The 17408-nt window shown below is 42.0% G+C and overlaps 2 protein-coding genes and 1 long non-coding RNA gene across 9 annotated transcripts; 1 reads left to right on the top strand and 2 right to left on the bottom strand.

Moving 5' to 3' along the window:
- Positions 1-1643: 1643 nt before the first annotated feature.
- Positions 1644-3328, bottom strand: LOC27208819. 7 transcript variants are annotated; one of them, XR_005544604.2, is made up of 9 exons: positions 3175-3327; positions 2887-3117; positions 2736-2821; positions 2544-2677; positions 2341-2483; positions 2153-2288; positions 1950-2092; positions 1865-1897; positions 1644-1804 (listed from the first exon to the last, which is right to left on the bottom strand). It is a non-coding gene; the product is annotated as an uncharacterized LOC27208819 (long non-coding RNA). The 7 variants fall into 7 exon arrangements; XR_005544606.2 differs by having other exon boundaries at positions 1644-1897; positions 2153-2265; positions 3175-3328; XR_005544603.2 differs by having other exon boundaries at positions 1644-1897.
- A 179-nt stretch (positions 3329-3507) lies between these two features.
- Positions 3508-4163, bottom strand: LOC6725385 (mitochondrial import inner membrane translocase subunit tim16-B). Its single transcript, XM_002106366.4, has one exon. It carries the CDS (start codon positions 4068-4070, stop codon positions 3618-3620), a length of 453 nt encoding a protein of 150 aa, XP_002106402.1. The 5' UTR covers positions 4071-4163; the 3' UTR covers positions 3508-3617.
- A 3850-nt stretch (positions 4164-8013) lies between these two features.
- Positions 8014-9761, top strand: LOC6725384 (mitochondrial carrier homolog 2). The gene has a single exon (XM_002106365.4). It carries the CDS (start codon positions 8021-8023, stop codon positions 9332-9334), a length of 1314 nt encoding a protein of 437 aa, XP_002106401.2. The 5' UTR covers positions 8014-8020; the 3' UTR covers positions 9335-9761.
- Positions 9762-17408: the final 7647 nt, after the last annotated feature.

Below are 17408 nucleotides of genomic sequence, written 5' to 3'. Positions count from 1 at the left end.
TACATACATACATAGTAGGTGTTAATATATATATGCACATTATTTCTTCGGCATATATGTAGAAACTAGCTTGTTACGCAATCGATTAGCTGTGACATATCGTCATAGATTCGTGCAATTAAATGCCATCAATTTGTGAAAACTAGCATCTCCCAGGCCTGGGCGCGTTATCCTTGGCCATTTGTTCGGCTCAAGTGGAGGCAGGCTGATCCTAGCTTCCAGATCCTGGCAAGTGGCGAGTGAAGTTGAGGACTAGTCGCACGGTGGGCGGCACACTCAGCTATTTACTGTTTCTTAAAAGTTTGCAAATGGCTTAAACCAAAATGGGTAAGGATTTATGTATGTATGGGTTAGGTAAAAGTAGTTATACACGAAATGTTTTAGTAAGTATGTATAGTGTATAGTGATCCCATACCACTGTAACTTGCCAACTATGTCTAATGCTCTCGACATTTGTCGCCTTCAACTGGTTAACAAGTTTCTGCAAACATCGACAGACATCATTACTTACCACCCTCTCTGCCTTTCTCCGCTCTCCGTTCTCCGCTCTCAGCTTCCTCCCCACCACTTTCTCCTCTCGCCACTCGGCTGTAATCATGTGAATCCGCTTAAGCTGTCGAAGTGTATTGTGCGTCATTATTCTCTCTCGTGCCATTAGACTTGAATAGTTTTTCCATACTAAGAAGTTAAAAGGAGCGCATAAGAAAAAAAAACACAAGAACGGCTAAGAAAGCGACGAACGCAAATCGCATCGTCGACTTTGCTGCTCATCATTTGTTGCTGCACTTCTGCAAATATCTAAAAGTACACTGTGAGAAACTCACACCTAGAAGTACGCTTGTAAATTGCATCTACTTAAGAAAAATGGGTGTGTTCAAAATAAATAATATAAATGGCTTTTTTTAATTTGTAAATATTTCGTAAGGAACTTTAACAATAAACGTTACAGGGTATCGACATTTTTTCAGCCTGTAGCAGTGTCACTGTTCTCGATTTTCTGCACTTGTGTGGGAGTTTGCTGCGATGCCCCTTGATGATGATGACGACACTCGACTGCATTTCCACTTAAGTGTTCGCCTTTTTTTTTCGCACCATCACACACTTTTCCGCTCGCACCACTCATTTTCCGCCATCTTGATCAGCTTGTGTCCGTTCTTTTTCCCCGCATTCAACTGTTTTCCGTTTCAATTTATTTGGGTTTTTATTTCATTTTTGCCTACAATTGTGGCCAATTTGGCTTAATTGTTTTTATTAAGAGTTCGCCACGCCAGCACAGCACACCCCTCCGCACACCCTTCGTTCCACAAAATTTTCCGTCGCCCAACAATGCGTATAAATAAATCACTTGAATTTTATTGAGCCTCGCCTCTCGTTTTGCCGTGGAAAATTGCATTTTAAATGCATACACAAATTGAAAATTGCCATAATGCAATATGCACATGTGTGTGTGAGTGTGTCGTTGTGTGTGAATGGGCGAACTTTTGCTTTGGTAAAACGTGCCTCATTATAAAGATCAATGACATGTCCCGAACAGATATTAAACGCCATTTGAATGTAAATTGTTGCTCTTTTCATTTTCATATGCGTAGGCAAATGGTTCAAAATTTAGCATTTAAATGTAGTTAAAGTAAAGCCCTGCCACACTGCGACCCAATTTGTTTATTTACTTAACATTAATAGTAGTGGATAGTGTAGCTTCTAACAATTATTAATGTGTACGAAAAAGGTGCGATTGTATAAATCGATATATTCAATATGCTGATGCTTTAAAAAATCGGAATGGAATCGCCCAGCTCCATGTAAGCTGCAAGGTAGGGAAACTTGAGGTTAATCCCTTACAGGTTCCATAATCGTAGATACCAACCTTGTAGCAGCTTAGAATGAGTGTGTGTTTTTACTAAAGTAAACAGGAATATTAAATACATTCTATTGTAATTAATGTATATTACCGTTTTGTCATGTAATGAAGTCGTCATGGTCCCAAATCACGACGACATTCTGTCCTTTTGATTCCTTGAAAGCAATCAAATGGATGGCAGCTGGCGAACTTCCATTCGTCGATTTTGTAATGCTATGAAATGTGTTGGAATACCTGCAAGTTAAGGCAATTTGAGGTTAATCCATCGCAGGTTCTTTAATCGCAGATACCAACCTTGTATTAGCTCAGATCGGATTGCAGAAGAATGAGATTGGCAGGTGTGTGATTGTAAGTTTGTCGAAATAAGCCTGAAGGTTCCATAATCGTAGATAACAACCTTGTAGCAGCTTTGAATGAGTGTGTGTTTTTACTAAAGTAAACAGGAATATTAAATACATTCTATTGTAATTAATGTATATTACCGTTTTGTCATGTAATGAAGTCGTCATGGTCCCAAATCACGACGACATTCTGTCCTTTTGATTCCTTGAAAGCAATCAAACGGATGGCAGCTGGCGAACTTCCATTCGTCGATTTTGTAATGCTATGAAATGTGTTAGAATACCTGCAAGTTAAGGCAATTTGAGGTTAATCCATCGCAGGTTCTTTAATCGCAGATACCAACCTTGTATTAGCTCAGATCGGATTGCAGAAGAATGAGATTGGCAGGTGTGTGATTGTAAGTTTGTCGAAATAAGCCTGAAGGTTCCATAATCGTAAATACCAACCTTGTAGCAGCTTTGAATGAGTGTGTGTTTGCTAAAGTAAACAGGAATATTAAATACATGGTAATTCTATTGTAATTAATGTATATTACCGTTTTGTCGTGTAACGAAGTCGTCATGGTCCCAAATCACGACGACATTCTGCCCTTTTGATTCCTTGAAAGCAAATGAATGGCAGCTGGCGAACAAGTTGAGGCAATTGGAGGTTAATCCATTACAGGTTCTTTAATCGCAGATACCAACCTTGTATTAGCTTAGATCAGACGGCAGAAGAATGAGATTGGCAGGTGTGTGATTGTAAGTTTGTCGAAATAAGCCTGAATACCAATGCATTTTATATTTGGTAATTCAATTGCAATTTTTTGCCTTTTTGAATCCATGAAGCAATAAAATAGATGGCAGCTGGTCATCGCCCACTCACCGGTTTAGCAATGTGTTTTGTATGAAACGTGTAAACCCCCTTATAAGAAGTAGCTACAGCATTCCTAAGTTAGATTAGAAAAAACAAAAATTGTTTCAGTTTTTACTTACCCCAAACTGGTGTAAAATTGTCTAAACATTTTTACTGCACAAAAACTGAAAATTTTTATTCGATATTATTAAGGAGATGTGGCTCCGTTAAGACCAAAACGAGAACTGAACATTTATGATGACTGGGCCTCCAAATCGGAGCTGACATTGAAGTTAAAATCATGGCCAACATGTTCGAATTTAATGGCTCACTAGAACTCAAATTTTTGAAATTATTATAATTATCTGTAATATTTTCATATATGTACAGGAGTAAAACGGGAATAGGTTAGAGTTTGTACTGTGGGAATTCTTTCTTCGAGTGAAGAACACCAGATAATTTTAGCATCGAAATTTTTGCATATCAAACTATTTAATTGACGATTTAAATAAATACATGTACATGAAGTTCGAAGACGATTTTGTAAATAGGATGAGCAATCCAGGAATACAGCTTGGAAGGATCATCGGCTCTTGTGCCCCGGCTCTTTGTTCTGGCATTGGAATTGCGCGGATTCCGATGGCGATGGCGGGAATGAATGGGACGCGTCGGTCTTGACCAAAAGCTCCATCCGCTCCAGTTCCTGGTCGATTCGCTCCTTGGCCCGAAAAACTTTCGACTGAATGTAGAAGGTACCGCCGGTGCCTTTGTCGTTCACACGAAACAAGTGCTCGTAGTGCGTATCTATCGTCTGGCGGTCTGTGAGGTCACTCACATTGAGAATCTGCTGGGCCTCCGCCAGGGTCATTCCCGTGGCCACCGCACTCCTGCCGCTGCTGGGATCGTTGGCCTTCAGCGATTCCTGGAGGCGCGCCGCATCCTCGAAGGCCTGCAGCTCCTGGCGCATCGTCTTTACCAGCGCCCGGCCAACCAGCTGGGCACCCAAAATGATGATCTGTGCTAGGTATCGTGCCATTTTCTGCTTGTCTATAGGGAATTTTGCTCGCGATTGTTTAGAGATCTCCGAAATATTAACCTGAACATAATATAATAAAGTGAAAATCACTCGATTGCTTGGTGAAAACATCAAAATAAGAGAAAATCATTTTATAAATTACCATTGTGCCTTTTTCATTTTGCAAATTATATTTTACTTTAACATTTTGTGAAAACAACAACAAGATTTTAAGCCAATTTTGTTTGTCTTGCCACATTTCACAGAAAATTGATTCACTTTATGCAAACAATACGGGGTCTGGAAACTCTTGAATTCCATTTAGCAAAATATTCGAATAAGTTTGTACACACTTTTATTAAAGCATTTCAGTTTTGACTGCATTTGGTTTGATTTAAATGTTTAAGTTGATGTTTTCATTTTTAATACACTTTGCCACATAGCATCACACCCGTTGAACTCCTGACGCACTCAAGTGTCTAAAAATTCCAAAGAACGAGTGTGTCATAAGCTCACAGTTGCACAGCTGAGGTCAAAATGGTAGCAATTGTTTGCAATTATTTGAAAACAATATTAGAATAAAGTAAATTGCATCAGAGATGGAAAATGAGAATATTGTATTGCTGAATAATGTGGTGGACAAATTAAGTTGCCCAGCAGTTAAAATATTTGTGTATTATTTATGTAAGTACATATATTTTATATAAATTATATGTTTGTGTACTTTGCTCCAATATTAAAATATATTATTATTTTCACCACCTCTGTTTCTTAAGATTCAAAGAGACTGAGATAGCTGAATGAAATCAAAACGTTTCCTTGCTCTGATTTCCAGCTTCCGTATCCGTTTTGCAGGCGTTTTTGTAGCTGTGTGCGTGTGTGCTTGTGTGTGTGTGAAGCTCGTAAACAAATTATACGCAAATTGACAGACTTCCGGCCTTATGACCAGGCGGACATCAAGTAGTTTAGTCTCTAGTCTCCTGGATGCCACAGTCTCTCATGTACCCGGGGCAAAATCTCTCCCCGGAATGTCCTGTGTGCGGTGGCTGGGGGATTGGGTGAATATTAACATAATTACAATAATGACTTGTTGCCGTACCCTTTACTACTGAGATGTCCGCAATTTCCGAATCTGACTAACATTTCCATGCAGCCGTTCGGAGCAGCATGGCCAGCTGCTGCAGAAGATGGAGTTGGTAACCCTGGCTGCCAGAGTCGCCACCACCATCCATTCCCACCACAAATGCACAACAATGGCTTTCTGGCCATTTGCCGTTAAAATTCACAAACTGTAATTGATCACATTTGCGTTTGTCGTTTGATTTCATTGTCTTGTGCGTGAGACCAAGTCGGAGCCACCCCCACCATTTTCCCGCCCACTTTTCCAATTCGGGAGCCACAGTTGATGGTCAGCGGCTGTTGTTGCCGCTGGTTGGGGCTCATTCATTATGCAAACACCTCGACATGGCTATCTAAACGTGGCCACGTCCGATGCGCTAGGGAACACTTTGAAAAAATTATAACAAAATGGAAACGGTAATAAAAATCAAAAAACTATGTGGTTAAATGTTACAAAATGTTTGAATGTAACGACTTAAAAAATAAATTATATTTTAATAATCGGCAAATTGATAAATGCTTGTTGCGACAATGAATGATCTCTCAAGATATTATTAATTCTGAATAAAAAAATGTATTTTAAATTAGCATCTTATTGATAGTTTTTTTCTCCCTCTGTAGAAGAGCAGCCAGCAACTGCCTTTTGCGATTAGTTGCCATTTAAACTGCTGTTACCGCCCCTGAATCCTCGTCCGATTCCCATTCCCAGTTCCATTTGATTCCGAATCGTTTGGGGTTTTTTCCGGGTGTTTTATTTTTTTTTTCGTCGAATGGGCCTCGGTAGTGGACTCCATCCGTTCGTCAGTTGTGTCCGATGGCTGGCCGCCATAGCATTTTGATTTCCGCACTGCATCCGGCAGTTTTAATCCCCAGACGGCAGCGTTGTTGTACTCAGAACTACTCTGTACCGCCATCGCCAGCGGTACTCTTCCCAAAATGAAAAAAAGTTGAGGTGTAAATGCAATAAGGAATTAAACAGAAGGTGGAAGTCTATGTAGCCCTTAAATCAGGAGTATTGCTATCCAAAATTTCACTGGTATAACTTGACAATATGGTTAAGACTTAATAGTCGTGTCCACGAACTATTTATTAGCTGATATAACCCTTTCGCATAGAGAACTGTAGCTACCAATGCGAGGGAGTCAGGGAAAATGCGAACAGTTCACTATTTACCACACACGCAACGTGGGATCCTCTGCAGCGCGGTGGTGTTGGTGAGTGGATGGAGCGGGTGGAGTGGGCGCTCTATTGGCGGTGGCCATCGGTGATGCATGGCCATGGCCATGGCGCTGAAAATTCTACTGCCTGCCGTCCAGTTGGTCCGGCCATCCAGTGTCGCATTCATTGCCATTCATTCGCTGCTGCCGTTCGTGGTTGACCCACCACCCACTCACTCATCTGCCGCCCAATGGCACCACCACCCCCTTGGGGATGATGCTTGCTGTTGTTGCTTGTGGCTAACATGCAAGCTTAGGATTTGGAAAACAATTTCACTGTTAGTGGAATGTCAACGTCAGGTCTCGCTCTGCCAACGGCAAAACCCATCCCCAACCCCGCCCCCATTGCATGCCGCCCACCGCCCACCTCCCCCTTTGGTGGTCAGAAATTTTAGGCGCGATGCGTCGCACACATCACTAATTAGTGATGTGCAATAATCGTGCCAGTGTGTGGATGTGTGTGTGGGGAGTAGGGCGATGGGTGGCTTAGTGGTGCAATGGTGCAGTGGTTCAGTGGATCAGTGGGTGTGCGGTACACAGAGAAAATATGCTACATACCTTGTGCGTTATTACATTTTAATATTAAGTGCATTAATATTAAGTGCTTGTCCTAAATTTATTTTAACACAATCAACGAACAACTAGGGTATGTGAGATGAATTTAATTTGCATTGCATTTTTTCTCTAAGTGCACTTTAGCCGTGGGTAAGATTTCGACAACGGTTCGGTTCAAAAATTGCGACATTGTTAATCAACTGTGCGTGTCGCATAAGTTGCATTTGCTTTTGGTCGCTTGGTCGGAATGGATTGCATGCGATTGCCGCTTTGGTGGGTTAAGGCGGGGGAAAAAGGGTTAAATTGGGCACTGGGTTGTGTGATTGGTTTCCATGCTCTAGAGGCCGAACCCAACTGACTCAACAGAACCGGGCATCTAAGTGAGTGGAAATTTGCTGTGGGCCATCCGATAATCATATGCATTGGGAATTAATTATTCTTCGCCGAGTTGAAGGTCGTTTTGGTGAACAATCGAATTTATTACTTTGTAATATAGGTTTTGTAAAATGTTAGCCCTTCATTATCGGAATTGCTGCTAAGCTTTTTTGAATCGAATGAGTGATGGTTTTAATTCGGCTATATTTATGACTAGCTATATATTTTCATTTCATATTTTCGTTACTGAGTTTTAAGCATTCTGTGCATTTTGTTCGAAATTGGCACTAGGTTTTAACGGCTTGCGATGAATAAAATGCAATCTGACGGGAAGTGCAAAGGGCATGGCAGCGATGAAGCTGCAGAGTGCAGGAGCAGCCAATATGGTTGCATTTAATTGACCAGAAAAACAGCAAAAGGGCTGCGGGGTCAGCCTAATTGAAATTTCATGTTGCAAAAGTAAGTGAGAGCCGTCGGCAGGGGAGGAAATCAATGGGGGCGAGTGTGAGCTGCCATTTTCCGCGATTTGTTATCAAGTGGAGAAGAAAAGCGCAACTTGGGGTACGAATCGGGCAGATGGCATTGGAAAGATTAACCCAATGAATAACAATTTATTTCAACGGAATTCTTTAAATAATATTAAAAAATCTAGCCAGCCTTGGATACAATGTCAAATGTCAAACTCTCTGAGGCAGAGGGTCTCCTATGAAAAATCAGTATATTCGAACTGAAACGGCATTCGGTTCGATCATTAGTTTTTCAACTAAATTCGAGTTTTTTGCTTTTGGCGAATTGAAATTGAAATATCAAGAAAACGATTTTATAATGGCCCACCGGGAGTACAATAGTCGCGACGGCCAGTCAGAGGGATTGGGGCTAGGTGGTGGCGATGCAGACAACAGTGTACGGATGCGACGCCCCACCCCACCACCGTTAGCGGTGCAGCATGAAAGAGCTGGGACGATGGTGGTGGAGCTGGCAGTGGACACTTCCCGTTCGATGAGGCCAGCCAACCAGCAGCAGCCAGCTGATCGGGATCAGTTGGGGATCAGCCGGGAGGAAAACTGTCAGGGATCAGAGTTGGTTGTTGCATCATCACATCCATCCAATCAAATTCAAGATCATCGTGGACCAAATCAGATGGTGCGCTTTTGCCTAAGAGTGGGCTACAACGCCCTGCTGTATCCGTACGAAATGGCCAAGGTTCTTATCCAACTGGGCCATGAGCCGCTCCAGGCGAAGCCCTTCTTTATGCGACTGTTTCAACGGCGTCCACGCCTCTTTTTGCCCAGTGTCCATCAGTATGTGCAGCACATTCAGAATAGAGATGGCTACACGGGAATGTATCGCGGGTTGACCGCTCGCCTGACCGCCAGCGTAGTAGACTATTTGCTTGGCGATCTTCTACTGACTGCCTTGCACTTTGCACCCTACAAGAGAGGCCCCGAGGAGGGACTGAGCTTTAAGGAGTTCTTGTGGAATCTGACAAGGAACAGCTTGCGTCTGGCCACCGTAGTGTTTATAACACATCCCTTTTACGTGGTTATGGTGCGCCAGATAGCCCAGTTTGTGGGACGGGAACACGTCTACGAGGGACTCGTTGGCAGCCTGATGACTGTTGCGCAGCGGGAGGGATGTGCAGGACTGTTTGCGGGCATGGTGCCACGCCTTTTGGGCGAGTGGAGCGTCCTTTTCATCACGAGCGCTCTGAGTCACCTGTGCCGTCGTCTCCTGCCAATGACCGATCTCCAGCATCAGTACAACACCGTGGTAATTCAGATGATGGCTAGCCTAGTGGCCTATCCTCTGGAGGTGACCTGCGCCTGCATGGCCGGAACCGGAGCACCACTGACCGCATGTGAGCCACCGAGCATGCCGCTCTACAACCACTGGGTCGACTGCCTCGCGGATCTCTACGCTCGTGGTGGCCAAAACCGTGGTGCCTATCTCTTCTGGCGCACGGTGCCCAGGAACCAGTTGCTGCGCAACAAGGAAATTTACACTATAAAATCGTCTTAGATGAATATCAGTGGAGGATGAGAGTTCAGAAGTGAGAAAGAATCAATCTAAGTCAAATCACATATGCAAGGAAAATAGAATGAGCTGTGGAGAAAACGTATTTGGAAGAAACTACCAACGAAATGAAAAAAGGAAAGAGAATATATTATGGAGCATACATCCTGGATCGTGAAGAAAATTAGGAGTTAATTAAATTTACAAAGAAGACGCTGGAGTGAGAAGAGCATGGGTATTTAAAAGATTTTAGTGTTAAAAACATTTCTACAGAAGAGTACAGAAGAGACACAGAACTGATAGTTTGCGGATATGTGGATAGCAGAACAACCAAAGGCGTTTACTGATCTGTGCGAGTGAGCGACTTTTGAATATAGTTATTGTTAATAACATTTGGAAATAATAATAAAAAAAAAAAAATGTTTGAAACTTAGCGTACTATTAAGGAAACATTCAACAAGGACAGCCAGCACTTACTCAACTATTTGGCCCATGAAAAGAGCTCAGATGGATGATGAGGCTGCTTGGCAAAAGAAAAGACCCCCAGTTGAGTTGTAGATTTGCACATCCTCTTGTTGTTTTCGCATTCATAAGCTTGTAAAGCTACAGGGCCGCTCTTTATCTGTATCTTTTCACTGGGGCTGCTGCTGCTGCTGCTGTTTCACCAAATGTCAGCAGAGATTAAGCGACTGAAATCCGGGCAGAATGGAACTAACCAAGGCCAGGACACATGTACGACATTCTATGTACTCCTTAACCCCCGACCCATATATGCGTATGTGTGCACATACATATACGGTGCACATACAGTGAGTGTACACCCACACAATGAGGCGTAACTGGCAGATGCACGTAATGAAAATATCAAAAATCTACAACGAAATGTGCCAACAGGATTTCAGTGGCCAGTGGCGTGCGACAAGGGGTGCGATAAGGGGGGGCGATGGCTCAGACACAATTCAGTTTTGGTTCATTTGAATGCGACACATTTGCGGGCCACACTTCGGTGGGCAGAGGGTAGCATTCGGCACTCGGATCCTTCAAAAGCTCAAGTGCTGGAAGCCACATTTCAAGTATATTAATATTTTTTTTTATATTAGTATACAGAATATTTCAGTGGCTTAAAATCTTAGCTTAGAGACAGTAACAACAAGGGTTATACATATCGAATGTTATATTTAACCACAGGGTATTTCTTAGTCCAATGACTAATGGCAATCGATTACCTAAATGCCAGTTATGCTCGGTTGTTGCCGTTGCAAGTTGGTCAGGTTCATTTGGGCCAGAGAAATCAAGAGTCAAAAGTTGGACCTCCTACATCTTCCATAAACGTTGCAAAATTACTAGTTATTACATGAGCGTGCCTGTGTGTGTGTGTGTATGTGTGGTTTCTGTGTGTCCATGTGTGAGTGTGTATCTGTGTGACGATGACAGTGCAGTGGGTATAAGTCGTATCGTCTTAATAACCAAAAAATGGCATCAGCCGTCAGCCTTTGCAGGACTACAAGGACTACGTGTCCTGCAACATTCACGCATGCCTGCATAGAGGCATACATATATTTATATATATATATATATACATATATTGTGTATGTATTTGAATGTATGTGGATGTAGTGATTCGATATATCTATGTATGTATATATCTATCGTGTGTGTCTGGGCAACTGTTGAGCAGAACACGATTCTGTTGTTACTGTCGCCTGGCAAAATGCAATTAGACTAACGATGCAACACAATTTTGTCTTCAGCTTCATAAAGATGCGATGCTCGGGATAAAGGAGGCGGCAATATTGGGCGGCCAGTTGACATAGTCAGATGGTCAGTCGAAAATCGAGGGGTTGCCATGGACTTCCTTGTAGTTCGGTCTGATATTGTCAAGGCAGGAGCATTAAATTGTTAAAAATGTAAAAGCAAATAACCAGTTGGCTACTTAAGTTTTCTATACACTTTCTGTACTGTTTGTTAATCTAATGCGAATTGGTATTTATTTCATTATATAATGTTTTCCACAACTTAAATGCAATTGTTCTCGAGCAAACCTCGCACATTGAGCTGAAGTCTCATGCCCAACAATTTCATGTTTCAATTTTTGTTCATATGTGTCTATGTGCAGCGGAAATGCTGAACAAAGTCATGCATTTGCATGGATAACTTGAGGCTTTGTCTTGGCCTCAACTTGCAAAGCTGCTAGTTTCTGGGCCCAGAACTAATTGCCCTGCGTTCGGGCTTAATTAACATTAATATCGAGTCCATTATTAAGTCAATTATGAATTATTATTGGAATCAGATCAAATTAAAGCCACATCTGTATCCGTTTCCAAAACGATATGAATATATACATATGAAGGTATATGTGGGCTGTGCTCGAAGGGCGGGAATAGGAAAATTGGAGGGTAAATGTCATAATTAACACAAGCCACTAAATGCATGTGTGCGGTTCTCTTGGTTCAGCTTGTTGTATTTATTTTTTTCGTTGGCTGCCAGTATAGGTAATGCATTATTATTAATACTCCGATATGTTCCACTCAATGAAATCTCTTTGAAATGACAGCAATGATATGGCTATACGAATAATGTTGCATAGCAGAAAGGATATTAGTTTATGTTACATATGTATATATATATGAAATTATGTGATTTAAACGATTTCAGAGCTGGGAACACGTTCGCTTCTCATCACGATAGGAAGTGCCAGGGGGAAGTCAACGTTTCCCGGCGGTTCACAAATATATTACGCATACGCCGCATCGGCTTCCGACTTCCGACAACAACGTCGGCGGTTTCAATTTTATAACGTTAAACCAATTAACAGGTTTTACACACACAGACACACGCATTTATGAGGTGTTAATCGACGTCATTCTGATGTAAAACGCGATGAGAAGCAATATATATTTTATGGGTTGCGTAATTAACGGGCAACAACAATAACACAAACACACACCATACACCTACACACACGCACACCATAGAGCGACAGGTTAATGAGGCTCCATTGATTATGCATATGAGTTTTGCGGGTGCGGAATGTGTGCGCTTGTGTGGGTGCGGGGGCGGTACAAGTGAGAGGAGGGGCGGGGCCGGCGAGCGGCGGCTTCCCACATCAAATTAAAATGTTACATATGCTAATGAAATCAACCAAAATTATGAGCAATTATGAATAGCTTAATGGGATTGCCGATGACTGGCATTGGTTTCGCTTGCTCGATTTTCCTTTGTTTATTCAACTCATCCTTTGAGGCGCTTTCTCCTTTGAGTTCGTCCATAAAGAGTTTTTATTTAATCAGCCCTTGCAAATATATTTACATAATAGCGTATTGATTTATTTTATTTGATGCTATATTTTTTTTAGGATTTAATCTCGAGTATTTGTACAAGTATGTTTTTTCAAATCTAACATGTGGAATTATTACGTTTGTTTGTTGTACGCTTCCATTGACACACTTTCACCACTGATTTCTTCCTTAAAGCAAATTTTTGGACATGGTGCTTTTTAGTCGGGGGAAATTGGAGGGGAAAATGCCAGGTGAGCAGCCAGGTGTAAATTACAAAACTTGTAAGATTTTCCCTGGCATTTCCTCTGCGTGCGGGCGGGGAGATGATGATGATGGCACTCCCGGCACGACTGTCGTCATAGCTGGCTGCCCCGGATCTCGACTCGAAGGTAATGCCAACAATTACGCAGCTGAATATTTTATGAGCCAAGCAGATTAATATGAATATTTTATTATCATTTTAGATTCCTTATTTCCCTTCTATCGCAGTCCCATTCTCAGTCCAAAAAGAGCAAGGAAGCGGGGGCCAAAACCAAAAGGAAGGACCAAGCCAAAGTCAACTTAGAAATATGCTTTGTTTGGGTTTTCTCTGTGAGGATCCAGATGGAGCTACTTTCATGCAGCCTGTTGCAATATGTGTGTCAAATTTTTATATTCAACAAACATTTACAAGGCTTTCCTAAATTAATTGAAGGCTTATCGAACATATTTTTTTTGCAACTGCATGAATAACTATTTTTATAGTTGTCTTATTTTTAGCATTTTTTTATAATAGTCCATAAAAGTGTCCCCATCAGTGCAGAGCATTTAATGCTCGACTTTTTCTTGACGGAATTTAATTTTTAGCTGCCTTGGCTGACTCTTGATGCTGCCACAGTTTTTTGCACCTTGGCAGACGAAAATGTTTGTGCCGGCCCCTTGCCAATGGCAAACAAAAAAGCGGCAAGGAAAACGAATAAATGAAAAACGCAGGACTCGCTGGGAAAGGCGGCTGGGAAAATGTGGTGAGAACGGAATTTATGACCACGAGCCTTCAAAGGGCCAAGTTGCCTAAATGTTTTTTTCTTCGCAGCGCCAGCTTCAGACAGGCAAATAAAAACGGGCCAAAACAAATTGTGGCCCAGAGAGCCGGCCTCGTCCTTCGTCCTTCGCCCATCGCCCTCTCCCCTCCTCCCTTTTTCCCCATCCTTAATTCGCAGTCAAAACCAGAAAGCCACTTGGAAATGTGTAGGGTGCAAAAAATTAAAAAAAAAAGAAATGCTGAAAAAAGTCGAAACATTTTCTTTCATTTGTTGCGTTTTAAATTTTCATGCGCAGCGAGTGTCGGCAATTACCAAGGCCTAAACTATATATACGTATGTATATAGTTTTCGGGGGGGGCGAGATGGGTGGCAGGCAAATAATAACGTCGTCATGTATAAATTGCCTGCCACGCCCACAGACGACTTGGTGGCTTTGGCGGGGGCATCTCTGATTTATGCAGCCCATAAAATTGCCTGGCGTATAAAAAGTGGAGAAAGTCGAAGCTGAAGAAGTGCAGCAGCAGGAGCAGCGGCAGCCGCATCTATCGAAGGGGAAACGCGAGGGGGAACAGTGCGATGCGGGATCGCAGTCCGAATCCAAGTCCGAGATGGCTTAGCTGCGGGCTGAAAGGAGCTCAACGTGTTTTGGGTGCAGGCGGAGGATGTCTGTCAGCTGGGCAAAAGGGTTCCCTTAATCCTAGTGCCGCGTTCCCCTGCGAACTAGTTCCTCTGACTAAGCGCTAAAGTTATGGAACTCGTACATAGAAAGACTGCAATTTAATTGTGTTAAATGCTTTCATTTATTAACGCAATAACGATGGCATTTCTATTCGAGAATTAGCAACCAATCAATGAAGTCAATGGGGGAAAACATCACATACTCGGACTCGGTTTTTGGGATGTCTGTGAACCGATTGCCACGCATCCTTGGCTGCAGTCCTGGCCTGTTAGTCACGTAGCTTAAATGGAGTCCCAGGAGGACTCAGGGACGGGAACCGGAGGCGTTCGCTCACGTTCATGTCGGTTGGCAGGCGGCATTATAATGCATTTTCTGCTTTTTTTTCCTGCTTTTTTTTTTGTGCAGCCCGTCTCTCCGGCTTTGGCTGGCACTCATTATGCGTTCGTCTTGAACTCCGGACTACGGACTCGGGACTCCGGACTGACAGGTCCTGAATAGGCAACAGGCAGAAGGTCTCGTGCGATTTTTCCTTGGCCGCACATGCCTGACTGCACTTCAATCAAAATCAAATATTACACCCGGCAAAAGGGGAAGGCAGGTGCCAGCGCATACACTTTAAAAAAAATACATATTAATCAGAATATTTGGTTTTTATTTAGCTTCAAAATATATAATCAAACTTTGACGGCGATTGCAAGCTAAGCTGCAGCTATTTGCCCTTGCCCCCAAAAGTATGCTATGCAAATAGTTTCGATAACGTATACGACTCGTTGACGTGGCAATGAATGGGTTTGTTTCTCAGTGCCACATATGTGCACCGGCTTTGGCCTTTGTTGTGTGCCTCAGACATGCAGACAGATATAGCTGGCCATGGCTTGATTACGCACGTTTATTACTGGAAAAGAAGCAGGAATTGGAAACAGGATCGGAGAATAGGATTCGCAAATGGGCGTTGGGCGTGGGGCTTTGGGCTTTGCCATCAATATGCGTTGTGTGGCCTGGAAATGCACAACATGATTACTTGCAAATCACCTGAATGCGATGCGGATTATGAATGGCAATGTGCGGAGCTGTGGAGATGCAGAGCAACAAGTGCTGGAATTATTTATTTCTAATTAAAATTTGAAGCGGTCGCGCCGCTGGCTCATGAATATTAATTTCGATTTTAAGGCCGCAAACAGTGCAAACTAAACAAGAATTACAACTAAATATTTATAACTCATTTTCAGCGCGATGCGCATACACAAAGATAAATAATAGACAAAGTTAAATAAAATGCATTTGCCAGAAGTGAGCGAGTGTATGTGTGTGTGCGTGTGCGTGTCGAGCGTGAGAATACACAAAAATTAACTTGTATTTAAAATTTAATTAAAACTTTTGCTGTTATTTACATGTGCGGCCTTACTCCGCCCATCGCTTTTTGTGAAATGCTAAAACTTTCGCTGGCAGGCGTGGCACTGCGTACTGAAAATGCAGCTAAAATGTGGCCAAAATCATAATGCATTACATATGCATGGCCATCGGCATGCCAATTTAATTGAAATATCGTGCACAATTTTTGGTTTATCGCATCACGAAGAAAAAATTCAAATACAGAACATCGAGTAACAACTGCAGCGGCGGAAAAAAGTAGCGGGCGGATTTTGGCCATGGCTAACTGGTTGTTGCGGCTTTCGCGTTTAGCATAATTAGTCTTTCTGACCGCATTTCGTAAAATGCGGTTGATGGCTCAATGCCCCGTTCCCCTCTATTTGGCCCAAGGCTGCTGCATCCGCACAAACAATGCCAAAAATCGAGGGCAGTAAAAAAGCATTGCTTTCGACCGTTTAATGTAGCTATCAGGGAAATATCATACACATCGGTTAAGTGCTTTTGGCTTCTAACTCCAATTTTCCACTTAAATATAATGCGTTTATTTGTAGAAGCTATATTCCGGAATGTAACTGATCGTTAGTAGTGTTCTGCATCTTCTGTTTGCCTGGTTTATAGTTTAATGAAGGTGTCCCCTGATTTCAGCCAAAAAATATCAGCTTTTTTGGCCAAAATTTCGAAAATAATAGTCCAAATGTGGAATGTCATGGCTCGTTGAACTCGTAATGAAATTCCCAATCGAATAGTGGCCAAAAATGGAAAACCTATTTTTTACCCATTTTTTGCAAATTTTGATGATGTTACCCCTTATAAAAAATCGAAAAATGGCTAAAAATCGAAATTTTCCGAATTATCTCAACAATGACACAGGTTGTTAGCTTGGCTTTCCAGCTTCAAAAAACAGTAAGGCATTTCGCTTTGCGGCTTGTTCCGACAATTTTACAGCTGAAAGCCTGACCATGAAACCTGCTTTTTTACAAAATGTTAATTTTTGATTTTCATCCAAAAAATATCAGTTTTTTTGCCAAAACTTCGAAAATAGTGGTCCAAAAGTGGAATGTCATGGCTTGTTGAACTCGTAATGAAATTTCCAATCGAATAGTGGCCAAAATTGGAAAACCTAATTTTTACCCATTTTTCGCAAATTTTGATGATGTTACCCCTTATAAAAAATCAAAAAATGGCAAAAAATTTAAATTTGCTGCATTGTCCCAAAAATGTTACAGAACGTTAGTATTGCATTCCAGCTTTACAAAAAAGTCGGTCATATGGCTTTTCGTCATATTTTGACCAAGTTATAGCCGAAAAACTAAACAAGAGACCCATGTTTTTATAAATCGATTATAGAGATTTTCACCTTACGTATTTTCTGCTTATTTTTCTGTGATAAAATTCTCCTGCTGATGCATGCCACTGTATTGGAAAAACATTCCTCAACTGGCTAGTAATTTGCAGCGTTAAATGAACGGAAATCAGTAAACCCGCCACCGATTGCTTGAATTAATTCCCCTTTAAATCGAGTGACCACTGTGCCCCCATTCGGAGGGGCGCTAATGAACAGTCGTTATATGTATGTATGAGTTTAGGAGGCACCCGCCACCGACTTTTGGGGCGCCACAAAATCGCACTCGTAATGCGTTTGGGCGACTTCGGGCCACTCGACTGACCAAACAATCCAGAGAGTGGCGCGCGCTTTTGCAATTTATGGTAAATTAATTTGTAATTAATTT

This window comes from Drosophila simulans, chromosome X, assembly GCF_016746395.2.
Source record: "Drosophila simulans strain w501 chromosome X, Prin_Dsim_3.1, whole genome shotgun sequence".
NCBI lineage: Eukaryota > Metazoa > Arthropoda > Insecta > Diptera > Drosophilidae > Drosophila > Drosophila simulans.
This window is presented reverse-complemented; position numbering and strand designations above follow the sequence as displayed.